Consider the following 12,132-nt stretch of genomic DNA (forward strand, 5'->3'; position numbering starts at 1 on the left):
TGGGGCCGGGGCCGGGCGGCAGAGCTGCTGCTGTACATGACAATCACCGTGTCTGTGACGTGCGATTTTAAACCCTTTGTGTTTTTGGTCAGGATTTTAAAGAAAGATATTTTTATGGTAATTGTCGCTGGTCTATTTTACTATATATTTATGTAATAAATATATGATGAAAAACAACCACCCCCACCCCCACAGCCCCGCTGGCATCTGGCCTCTGCTTTCTGTCGAGGGGGGTGGGGGAGGCAGGCGGCCTGGGGTGGGGGGGTCTGAGCTGGTGCTTAGGGTGCTGGGGGAGGAGCACAGGCCCTGGTGGTTGCCCCAGGGAGCTGGCCTGGGATGCAGGGCAGCACCTGCTCCATTAGCACAACGCTTTGGCGCTAGCCCCCGCCAGGCCGGGATCCCAGGAATACTGGCGGCTCTGGCCCGGGAAGCGGGAAAGGGGCAGAGACGTCCAAGGGCAGATCCAGCCGCCTCCCCAGCAGACCGGCACTTGGCCTGAAGCCACAGCCGGCCTCAGCACATGGCAGGAGGTGGCTGCAGGGCTGCCCAAGCAGAATCATTTACCTCCCAGGTACCCACTGCTGTTCTCTTTGCCCCATGCTCTAGAGCACGGGAGTGGGGTTAGGGCACCCCACAGCAGCCAGCCATGTGCCCTGGGCCAGGCTGGAGGTGCAGAATCCCCTGGCAGGCGAGAGCGAGCAACCAGTCTTCAGGCTGCGCCCCGGCTCAGCAAGTGACTCGCCCCAGGGCTCGCAGGGGCACCGACCCCCCAGACTTCACAGCACCAGGGCTGCAGCAGTCCTGGCCCTGGGGCCTCCCCTAACATGGGCTCAGCCCCTGCTGGGAACAGAACTCAGGCTCCCAGCTGCCCGCCATGCTCCAGGGAACCTCACTCCCTGGGAAGCAGGCGGGCTGCTCTCGGCCCAGGATGGGAGCAGGGGGCTGGGCTCGCTCAGGAAGGGATGGACCAGGCCGAGGAGTTGGTTTAATCTATTATTTCCTGCATGGCTCCAGTCCTGCGCGGGGCAGCAACGCACAAGAATACGACTCCAATATACACAGATCTCTATTTACAGGGGGCGGCCGCCCCGGGGGCTCTGTCTGGGCTGAATAGGCAGCAGCAGTATGTCCAGCGGGTTTCCGGGCAGAGGCTCCTGGGGCAGGAGGGCCGGGGCGGGGCCCTACTGGGTGTCGATGCGGAAGGAGAGCAGCTTCTCCGAGTGCAGGTTGTTGAGGGTGCGCAGGTCAGGCAGCTTGAGCAGCAGCTTGGTGAAACGCGAGGTCTCCGTGGGGCGGTTCTTGAGGATCAGTGCTCGTAGGGCCCGGATCAGGGTCTCCTGCAGCTGCTCTACTGACGCCGCGTTCTCCATGCCGGAGCGATCTGGCCCGTAGGGGAGAAATACGCCATGAGCTGGGGAGAGGGCAGTGGCGGCCCACGAACCAGCCTCCCGCAGCTGCACCGGGTCCGGGCCTCCCCCATCTCCAGCCTGGTCCCTCAGGCTCATGGCACTGGGCAGCTCTCTGCTCCCAGCTCTGCCTCCCCCGTGGGTGAGTCAGGGCCAGACCCACCTGCCGAGACCAGCACCACGGCGGTGAAGAGCCCCAGCTCCTCCTCGGTGAGCTCCAGGGAGCTGAGCTTCTCGCTGAAGTCGAACATGGAGCTGAGCAGGTCCCCCATGCCCATCCCCCACAGCTCCTCCAGGCTGTAGGTCGTGCGGCTCATGAACATCACCGTCTGCTCCTTCACGTTGAAGAGGGAGGCGAAACGCACCATCAGCACCTGGCGCGGCGAGATGAGCACAGTGAGGGCCAGGCCCACAGGCGCCTGCTGCCAAGGCCCAGCCAGGGACTCATGGGCAGCCCTGGGCAGAGGAACAAGCACCCCTTGTAGAGGGCCTGTTCCAGGAGACGTGGGGCTGCCACGCCCGCCCCCCCAGCGACCCCCAACCGCAGGGTGATCTCCCGTGGGGGTCTGGCAGCTCTAAGGGCCCCTGCCCTTTGCAGGAGAAGCCAAAGCCCCGGGCGTACCTCGAAGGTGCCGGCTTTGAGCAGGGCCACTTGGTCGTGCTGCGACAGGTCCTTGAAGCCTGGGATGTGCTTGGCGAACTCCACCACCTCCCGGACGGCAGGCGTGAAGCTCAGCGAGAAATCCTCCCAGATCTCCTGGACGGTTCGGCCGCTCCTGCTGTGCGGGTGTGCGTTCATGGGGCACGCCTGCGGGGGGCGGGAAGAGAGCCTCAGACATGGAGTGGGACAAGGTGGGCCGGCCCTATTCCCTGCACTGCGGGCGCCGCGCCAGAGCCCGGCCGCCGCACCAGAGACGCCGCACCAGAGCCCGGCCGCCGTGCCAGAGCCGCCGCGCCAGAGCCCGGCCACCCCTGCTTTCCTGAAAGGCTCTGGCACTCACCAGCAGGATGTCCTTCGTGCCCTTTTGCCACAGGCAGCCCTGGCCAGCCGGGGTCTCGGCCTCCTGGGCCAAGGAGGGGTAGCCAGCAGGGCACAGGCGCTGGCTGTTCAGGTTGTTCTGGTGACAGGCGCTGGGGGAGCCAGGGGGCCAGGTGGGGAAGCGGGAGGCGTCAGGCTGGGGCAGGTTGTTGTTGTCGTGGCGATAGAAGGCATTGCCATGGTAGCCGTTGGCACGGCGGCTGTTCTCCCAGTTGAGGGCGTTGTCGCAGGGCTGGGGCAGCGCCGTGCCCAGCTTGTCGTGGGCATAGACGAAGATCTCCTTGTGTGCCTTGGTCACCTGCGAGATGACGTCGTCCACGGCCTCCGTGGGGCTGGGGGAGCGGGGGGGCGTCAGCTGCTGGGGGAACTGGGAGTAGCAGGGGGGCGGCGGCTGCGGCGGGGAGGCAGGGAGCTGCTGCTGGGGCTGCTGGCGCGGCAGCGGGTTGGCTGGCTGGGGGTGCCCCAGGAGAGCGCCCTCCGCCAGGCACGGCCTGCTCAGCTGGTTGTTGGTCATGGCGCTCTGCATCTCTGCCAGCATCCGCTGCTTCTCCCGCTTGGGGATCCGCCCGAAGCGCACGGCTGCAGAAACGGGGGGGTTGGAATGAGCCTCCGGCGTAGGGCAGAGCACAGCCAGACACCCTCCCACCCCGGCACTGCCCCCACCCTCCACAGCTGTGCTGCGCAACCCCAAAACTCCCCCCCAGATGCGGGCGGGGGCAAGGCAGGCTGACTGCCCACCCCTCACAGCCGCTCTGACCCCCCCCAGCCGGGCGGTAGGGAGCCAGCTGCTCCCATCCCAGCTGAGAAACCAACCCGCACAGTGCCCCCGGGACACATCACACAGAAGCGTGCACGGCGCAGGTCCTCTGGAGCCAGGATTTCACAGAGGGACAGCATGTGGCACAACGGGACCCCGATCCCGGGCCCCAGCCTCTCAGAGCCGCAAATCCAGAGGTGTGGAGCAGCGTTCTCTTTAATTTTTTTCCATCCGTGGACAGAATAATTTTTTGTTTCGTGCACTGAGGCATGCCTGGATGTGCACCACCCATAGTCACACAGGCTGCTGGCTGGGGGCGCTCTGCCAATCAACTGAGCAGCACCTGAATCCTTCCCAGGCAGCCGCCCCAGCGCTCAGCTTACAGGGATCGCCGGTGAGGAGGAGGTACTATTTGCACAACGGATAGAAGCCAGCCGCTGCTATTCTGGGGTGCAGGGGGAGGACACCACCGTGCTGGAGAGACCCCCCCCACCATGCCCCACCGGGTGAGAACTCACCGTCCCGGGACATGCCGACGGACAGGCATTTCTTGAAGCGGCACTGCTGGCATCGGTTCCGGTTGATGCGGATGATGGAGCAGTTCTCGTTTTTCAGGCACTTTTTGTACTGGATGTTTTGCTGGATGCTGCGTCGGAAGAAGCCCTGCGACGGGGAGAGAGATGTGGGGGGGAGACGAGGTGAGGCAGAGCTGGGCAGGTGGCAAACGGGGCTGGATGCAAGGCCCCAACCCTGGGGTGGAGCTCGGCCTTGCCCCAAACGGCGCCGTAGGCTGGCCACACGCTCAGGCTGGCTTGCCGCCGGGGTTTGCATCAGAAATTGCAGCCAGCAGGAAACAAAGGGGACGGGACTGAGCATTTGGGACTGAGCTCCCGGGGCGAAGGGCTCTGCTCACTCCCAGCTGTTGGCGAGCTACGCAGGAGCTGCTGCCAGAATCCTTCTCCTCCCACAGGGCAAGAAACCCCCCCACATCTGGGGCGATAGCAGGTGCCGGATGCTGGACCCCCAACGCAGCTGCCCGGGACGGTGGGGAGCCAAAGCCCAAGCGGAGGGAAGGTGATGGACATTTACGGCTTAATAACCAGCGATAAATCCCGGGAAAGGCCTGTGACCAGCTGCTTTCACAAGGGCTGGTGACTGGGGGTCTGACTGGAACAGGCAGACAGCCAGGCTGGGTGCCCTGGGCGCTCCTCTGGGCCAGGCACAAGGGACTCCCGCCCTGACTAACAGCCAAGCCAGTTGGGACGTCCTAGGCTCTGAAAATCATCAGCTGCTGGGGGAGCACGTGGGCCGCATCTCGAGATACGCCAGTGCCAGCCCTGCCCGAGTCCTTGGCCGGCTGGAGGGGCAGACGGGGTGAGGGATTAACAACGCGCTAGGACGCCGGTGTCTGCTCCCTGCCCTTAGCGAGCTGCTCTGGCGGTAACAGCAGCACCCCAGCGGTGCTCCTGGCTCTGTGGGAACCCCCTGTTGCCACGGTCCCCCGGCCTGGCCCTGGCCCACCCTCTTACCTTGCAGCCCTCACAGGCATGGACACCGTAGTGGAAGCCTGAGGCAACGTCTCCACACACTTTGCAAAGCAGAACCATGCCGTTCAGCTCTGGGAGGGGAGAGACAGCCGGGTGAAAGGCTGCAGCCCCCAGCCCTGCCCTGCCCTCTGTCCCTGGCCCGGTGGGCGGCTGCGCCCGTTGCTGCTCAGACAGGGTGCTCTTGGGGGCACAGCATCCGCAGCAGGAACGTGGCTGCCACGCTGGAAGGGGCCCAGCGAGCACCTGTCACCCGGGGGCGAAGACAGACTGACGGAGGGGAACCAGCCATGGAAAGGGGGCACCAGCCGCGTTCCCTGTCAGCTGAGGGGTTGGGCATTGCCCAGGAGAGGCTATGGAGCCGCCCAGCTGACTGGCAGAGTGCCCACCGCCAGCAGCCTGTGTTCTATGGGTGGTGCACATACACACAGGCCTCGGTGCACAGAACAAAATTTATTCTGCCCGTGGATGGAAAAGACTGGAGGGCCCCCTGGGCACCACACTTACCCCAGTGCCCCACCACACCCTGCCAGGCCCCCGACCTCCGGCTCCAGCACTCACTGGTGATGTTGCTGGTGGTCTTGCTGGGAGAAACTCGCCTCCCATCATCCATGGTGACCTGCAGGCCCCCAGGGGAGGTCCCGGAACAGCTGTACGAGGAAGAGGAGGAGGAGGAGGAGGAGGAGGAAGGGGAGCCGTCCTCCCGCGAGCTCTGCAGCCCCCCACCGTAGGGCCGCGAGTCCTGGGTCAGGGAGCCGGTAGGCGAGGGTGGGAAGTAGGAGGCGAAGGCCTGGGGGCCGCCGTCGGAGCTGTCGCTGCACAGGGAGACGGGGCTCGTGCAGCTGGGAGATGAGGCGCTGGAGCCGACGTAGGTGATCACACCACCTGGGGAGACAGCGAGAGGCTGAGACCAGGGCCCTGCAGCGAGGGCAGGGGCTCCCCACGTGGCTGCGGAATCCCAGGCGAGACGGTGAGGGGGGCAGGAATGGAGCAGGGGCCTGGCCCCCTGCCAGTTCCGCTGTGACCCGGCACTACTCCCACCCACCAGCTGCTCAGCAGCCCACGTGTGCCACGAGTCTGGCAGGTCTCTGGGCCAGGTGACCACAACCCACCCCCCACGACAGGACCCCTTGAGTGTCCCAGTCTTTTCGCCCGAGAACTCAGACACGCTGGAATGGGGGAGGAGAGGGATTTTTCTCTGCCCGTCTGGAGCACCTCTGCTCTGGGCCTGCCTTGAGCCAGGACGACACCTCTCCGCTCCCCAGCCCCCTCCAAGGGGGCCTCCCGCCTCAGTTCACAGGCAGGAGGGGCTCACACACACATGCATACACACAGTCGGGCTTGGAGGTGCTAAAGGGTTTGCCCCCCAAATGAGCCAGAGGCAGAGAGAGGAGACACTGGCCTGCTGGCCTCACCTCCTGCCTCCCTGAGCCAGCTCAGGGCCAGGCCTGCCACCCAGGAGCTGAGGGGGCAGGCGGCATGCCTCAGCGCCCCAGCAGACGGGCAGGGCTGCTGCTGGGGGTACCCATTCCCCTGCAGGGCTCTGGCACCTCTGCTGAGCCAGAGCAGGGACAACGCCCCCCGCCCCAGCCACACTGCTGGGTCCTCCCAGGGGGAGGCACTTTCTCAGTCCCGCTGGCGCTGTTCCCCACCCCTGCCACGCCGCAGCCTGCCAGGTCCAGGAGCTGCATCCCCCCTCCCCACGCTCCCCCTCTGCACTGCGGAGGCGGCAGCTACTGCTGAGCCGCACAGGTGGGGAAGAGCAGCATTGCAGGCATGCCAAGGACAGGCAGGGCGACGGCAGCGCGGCTGGGGAGGGCAGACGGGGGAGACCGGATGTGCAGCCTCCCCCTCCCCACGGCACAGGCAGAGGCACTGGGTGTTCCTCAGCCCCTGGCTGCGACCTGCCTGGAAACACATGGCTGGAGGACTGGGGGGCTGAGCAGGAGCCGTGCGTGTCTGTGCACAGGCAGGAGGGGCATGTGGGGCGTGCATGCATGGGGCGCCTGTGTCCGTCTGTCCCCGCGTGCCCCCCACCTTCCCTGCATTTGTAGATCTGTCCACCCCTCGTCGACTCTCCCGTGGAGGCCCAGCCACGATCGGCCATTCCACATGCTGCTCGTGGCTGGCTCCTGCCTCCTTTCCCTTTCTCCCCGCGTGGCGCTCAGAGACTAGCGAGTCTGAAACGCTCCAGCTGCCGCTGAGCACAGCAGGGCCCCAGCCACCCACTGGAAGGTTTGAGCTGTTGGAGAACGCAGGGGCCCAGGGAGCGGACCTTGGGCACCTGGAGCTCATCCCAGGGCTGAGGAGGCAGGGGTGGGGGTCGCAGCCAGCAGCACTGAGAGGGAGGGGAAAGCTACAGGAGCAAACCTAAGCCACTCAAGCAGGCAGGGCCGTGTATTCCCCCAGCCAGACAGCTGCTCCCGAGCCCAGGAACACAGCCAGATCGGGATTGGTCCTCTTCCCAGTCGCAGGGGAAGGCGCACGAGCCGCCCACGCACATGGCGTCTGCACGAGAAGGCTACCCCCAGCGGTCAGTCACTAGCCGTTAAAAGGCCAGGACCGCAACCTAAATCCATCGTGTTTTAGAGTTGCTGGGTCAGATCTGCCCCTCTGCTGGTGTCAATGGGTACGAACGCCAAGTTACACCAATCTGCCTGCCCCAGCCCAGGAGCTGGCCCAGCACAGGGGAGAAAAGCAAACTCTGGCCAGGTGCTGAGAAGCTAAGGCAGCCAGCCCTGCTCCCAACAGCACGAGGGGGGGATGAAACTGTGCAGCACCCGAGCACCCCACTGCACCTTGCTGCTTCGCCGGGTTAGGGGCACAGCTCTGACACCCACCTCGGGATGCAGGAAACAAAGGAGAAATTGGATCAAAGGAGAGACCAAAGGATTGTTCCAATGAAAACAGAGCTCCAAAGAGCCACCCCCAGAGAACCCGGGAGAACTGGAGTCCCCGGCAATGCAGGCGTGGAAGGAGAAGGTGACGAAATTATGACCCAGTCAGGCTTTTTAAAGGCAGGCTTTGAATTCAGTCGGGGAGCGGGGCGGGGCAGGGAATCCCGGCAGAGCTAGAGGTGCCCTGTGAGCAACGCCTGCTCCTACCAGCCGCCAAACCCTCCCCAGCTCCAGTCATTCCCAAGCTGCAGCGTCAGCTTCAGCGCATTCCTCTCCTCCGCTTTAAATAGAAGCGATTGGGAAACCACTCTGGAAGTAGGTCACACAAGGCAGACCGCTTCCCTGGCCGCACCCAGCAGCCAGCTCTCTCCCCACCCCACCCCCCGCTGCTGCCTCCAGCCCGGGGAAGGGCTCTGGGGGCAAAGCTGGGACTAGTCCAAAGGGGCACGTGGGCGGCACACAGGGGCGTGCGTGTGACTGACGAGCACTGAAATCTCCTAGCCCGCCCAGGCAACAGGACTGCCGAGGACATTTGGCTTCCTACACACGAGTCAGGAGCACCACGACATGTGGCCAGAACTCTTCTCACACACCGTCTCCCCCAGGGCCATGTGCTCCCCCACAGGCTGCACCCAGCCCACAGGCCGCCCACAGGAGCCAGCCTGGTGTCCCTGGGCACAGAGAACCCCCTGACTCAGGTGCTCATCCTCCAGGGTGACGATCACCGTGGCAACCGTTCTGCATGGCAACTATTATTCAAGCCTTTGTTGTGGGGCCAAACGCTATCAGGGACCCCTCTGTCCTAGAGCTGGGCTCCACGTGCTGCCCCCAGAGAGCGAGTAGGGGGCAGGACTCAGGAGCCCAGCTTCAGACACCTGAGACAACTCCAAGTCCCTTAGCCTCTGGGCCAGATCTCACCCCAATTCCAGGGAAACCTGCCCGGACCTGTCCCGGGTTTATATCCATCCATCCATCCCAACATGCGAGGAGGGCCCCAAAAGCCACAGCAATCAAAGCCCAATAACCTCCCGAGGCACTAGAGGGATGTAGGAGGCAGACAAGTCACCGGCTCCTGGGAGCCAGCACCCCATCTGCAGGGACAGGCGCAGCCTTGCGGAAGCACCTGGGGCTGCAGAGCAGGTCACAGGCCTGGGTGATCCGAGGGTGACCTCGTCCTGAGGACAGGCTGGGTCAGACTAAGGGTTCACCTAGCCCCGGGGCCTGTCCTCTTCACGGCGGCCAATAGCTGGTGCTCCAAAGGCAACGAATGGAACAGGCGAACGCCAAGTGACCCCTGTCATCCAGCCTCAACTTCGGCACCCAGAGCACGGGCCCCTGCCCCCACCACCCTGGCTGCCAATCCCCAAACTCCTCCAGCTCTTTTCTCAACCCAGGCCTAACTCTCGTCTTCACAACACCCCAAGGACTGGGCTGCAGAGGTCTCCCCGGCGGGCGGGGGGGGTGCAAGCTCAGCGTGGGACAGGTGGAGCAGGGTGGGGGGTCATACGGGGGGGCTCAGGCCGGGGTATAGGGGCTGGTCTGGGAGAATCCCGCGGGGTGAGGCACTGTAGAGCAGGGGCTGGTGGAGATCCGGAGGGTGGAGAAGGACTGGGGGTCCCACTCGTGGGGCTGGGGTGGGGGTCGCAGCCCTGGGGGGTGGGGGCGGGGCGCAGTCCCGCTCGAGAGGGGCGCAGCCCTCCCCGCCCGGAGCTCGGACTCCAGCTCCCCACGGCCCAGCGGTCTCACGTCCCCGCTCCACGTGTCGCGGCCACACGAGGCCACTCCGCCCCCGGCCCTGCCCATCACGCTTTGCCCCGCCCCCGCCGCGCCACTGGCTGCCGCTCGTTGCCCGGCGATGGCATCACGGCCGCGCGCGGCTGCTTTTTACATTTAAAAAACGGGGGGGGGGGACGCGGCGCCAAACTTCCGGGTGTGACGTCAGGGGAGTCCACGAGGCGGGGCCTGCAGGGGAGGCGACCAATGGGAGGGGGCGGGGCGGAGAAGGGACGAAAACAAAGTCCGCACGTGGCAGAGCCAGGGAGAGGGACACGTGAGTCGGGGGAACCCCGGGGGGAGGCGCCGAGGGGGGCTGCAGCCCTGGGAGGGATGACACAGTGGGAGGGGGGACTGCAGCCTAGCGGGGGGGTGACACGGGGGGGGCTACAGCCTTGTGGGGGGTGACACGGGGGGGGGGGGACTGCAGCCCTGCGAGGAGTGACACAGGGGAAGGGGGGAGGGTCTGCAGCCCTGCGAGGGGTAACACGGGGGGAGTGGGGCTCCAGCCCAAAGGGGGGGTGACACAGGGGGAGGCGGGGGGGGGCTCCAGCCCAGCGGGGGGTGACACGGGGGGAAACGGAGGAACTGCAGCCCAGCTGGGGGGGTGACACGGGGGAGGGGGGCTGCAGCCCTGCGAGGGGTGACACAGGGGGAGGGGGGCTCCAGCCCAAAGGGGAGTGACACAGGGGAGGCAGGGGGGGGCTCCAGCCCAGCGGGGGGTGACACGGGGGGAAACGGAGGAACTGCAGCCCAGCGGGGGTGACACGGCGGGGGGCGAGATGTCAACCGAGGGAGAACTGAGAAGTAGCTCCCCTGCTCCAGTGGGATCAAGGATGGGGGGAGGGCTGATGCCTCCTCCCGGGCCGCCACCGCGGCTCTCCCCCAACCGCATAGTAACTGGGAAGCCAGACCTGCTCCCTGCTCGGGTTAACCCTTGTGGCGGCTCTGCTGCCCATGCCGGGGTCCCAGATAATCCAGGGGAGCGCGCCGCCCCTCATTCAATTAAACAGCGCCAGTAGCTTGAGCGCCGGGACCCGAACCCCCCTCAGCCTGCAGGGGCGCGGGGCTCCCCATCTCTCTCGGGCTAGAGCGGACAGACTCAGCCCTCCCCACGACAGCTACACGAGGGAGCCTGGGACCCCCCCCAACCCGCCCACACTTCGGGGGACCCCCCAGCGCCCCTCAACGCGGCGCAGAGAAGCGGGGGGCAGACAGGAGGGGAGAGGTGGACGGTCACCCCGGGGGTGACACCCGGACGGGGAAGGAGCCGGGCTGGAAAGCGCATCACCTGTGTTGTTGTTGGAGTCCAGCGCTGCCATGTTGCAGCGGGGCGCTGGCATCCCACGCGGGGGGCTTGGCCGAGCCGGGACAGGACGGGCAGGGGGCGCGGACGGGACGGAGCCCAGCGCGCCGCGGCCGCTCCCTGCGCTGCAATGTTTGACTGTGCCAGGGCTCCTGCGTCTGTTGCAGCTGCGCACTGCCCGGCACGCGGCTCCGGAGCCTCCACCATGTGATTCCCGGGGAGCGCCTCGTGCCCCAGTGACACACTTTCGCTGAGCGGCGGGCGCCTGCCCAGCCCGCTGCCTGGCGGGACTTGTAGTCCCCCCCGTCCTGCCCCGCCCCGAGCAGGGACCCTGCTTGCGGCCGCCGGGGAACGTGGGGCCTTGCTGGAGCTGCGCCTCCACAGCGCCGCGGGGCAAGCGGCCGGGGTGCAAAACCAGCATCAAAAATGCTTTGGTGGGGGAGATATCCCAGAGCTGCAATAGCAGCCCCCCTCGGCCCTGGCTCCCCCCCCCGGGCACCCAGCCCCCCTCGGCCCTGGCTCCCCCCCCCGGGCACCCAGCCCCCCTCGGCCCTGGCTCCCCCCCCGGGCACCCAGCCCCCCTCGGCCCTGGCTCCCCCCCCGGGCACCCAGCCCCCCTCGGCCCTGGCTCACCCCCTAGGCACCCAGCCCCCCCATGGCCCTGGCTCCCCCCCCGGGCACCCAGCCCCCCTCGGCCCTGGCCCCCCCCCGGGCACCCAGCCCCCCTCGGCCCTGGCTCCCCCCCCGGGCACCCAGCCCCCCTCGGCCCTGGCTCCCCCCCCGGGCACCCAGCCCCCCTCGGCCCTGGCTCACCCCCTAGGCACCCAGCCCCCCCATGGCCCTGGCTCCCCCCCCGGGCACCCAGCCCCCCTCGGCCCTGGCCCCCCCCCGGGCACCCAGCCCCCCTCGGCCCTGGCCCCCCCCCGGGCACCCAGCCCCCCTCGGCCCTGGCTCCCCCCCCCGGGCACCCAGCCCCCCTCGGCCCTGGCTCCCCCCCCAGGCACCCAGCCCCCCCTCGGCCCTGGCTACCCGCCCCAGGCACCCAGCCCCCCCTCGGCCCTGACTCCCCCCCCCCGGCACCCAGCCTCCCCTCGGCCCTGGCTCCCCCCCACCCGGGCACCCAGCCCCCCTCGGCCCTGGCTCCCCACCCGGGCACCCAGCCCCCCCCTCGGCCCTGGCTCCCCCCCCCGGGCACCCAGCCCCCCCTCGGCCCTGGCTATCCCCCCAGGCACCCAGCCCCCCTCGGCCCTGGTTCACCCCCCAGGCACCCAGCCCCCCCTCAGCCCTGGCTCCCCCACCCCTGGCACCCAGCCCCCCCTCGGCCCTGGCTCCCCCTCCCGGGCACCCAGCCCCCCTTGGCCCTGGCTCCCCCCCAGACACCCAGCCCCCCCCGGCCCTGTCTGCCCCCCC

At 67.2% G+C, this 12,132-nt stretch overlaps 1 protein-coding gene across 1 annotated transcript; it reads right to left on the reverse strand.

The window, feature by feature from the left end:
• Positions 1-974: 974 nt before the first annotated feature.
• On the reverse strand, positions 975-10,951 carry NR1D1 (nuclear receptor subfamily 1 group D member 1). The gene is made up of 8 exons (XM_074979337.1): positions 10,708-10,951; positions 5,308-5,631; positions 4,732-4,820; positions 3,721-3,865; positions 2,408-3,024; positions 2,029-2,214; positions 1,570-1,780; positions 975-1,381 (listed from the first exon to the last, which is right to left on the reverse strand). The coding sequence occupies exons 1-8, from the start codon at positions 10,757-10,759 to the stop codon at positions 1,182-1,184; spliced, it is 1,824 nt and encodes a 607-aa protein (XP_074835438.1). The 5' UTR covers positions 10,760-10,951; the 3' UTR covers positions 975-1,181.
• Between the last annotated feature and the right edge of the window lie 1,181 nt (positions 10,952-12,132).

Source organism: Carettochelys insculpta, chromosome 28, assembly GCF_033958435.1.
Source record: "Carettochelys insculpta isolate YL-2023 chromosome 28, ASM3395843v1, whole genome shotgun sequence".
NCBI classification, from domain to species: Eukaryota; Metazoa; Chordata; order Testudines; family Carettochelyidae; genus Carettochelys; species Carettochelys insculpta.

Excerpts from the sequence above, each read along its gene's own strand:
- NR1D1 (XM_074979337.1), bottom strand. The coding sequence starts at position 10,759 with ATGCCAGCGCCCCGCTGCAACATGGCAGCGCTGGACTCCAACAACAAC. Across the intron at positions 5,632-10,707 it reads GGACTCCAACAACAACACAG|GTGGTGTGATCACCTACGTC; the intron begins GTGATGCGCTTT and ends CTGTCTCCCCAG. Across the intron at positions 3,866-4,731 it reads ATGCCTGTGAGGGCTGCAAG|GGCTTCTTCCGACGCAGCAT; the intron begins GTAAGAGGGTGG and ends TCCCCGTCGCAG.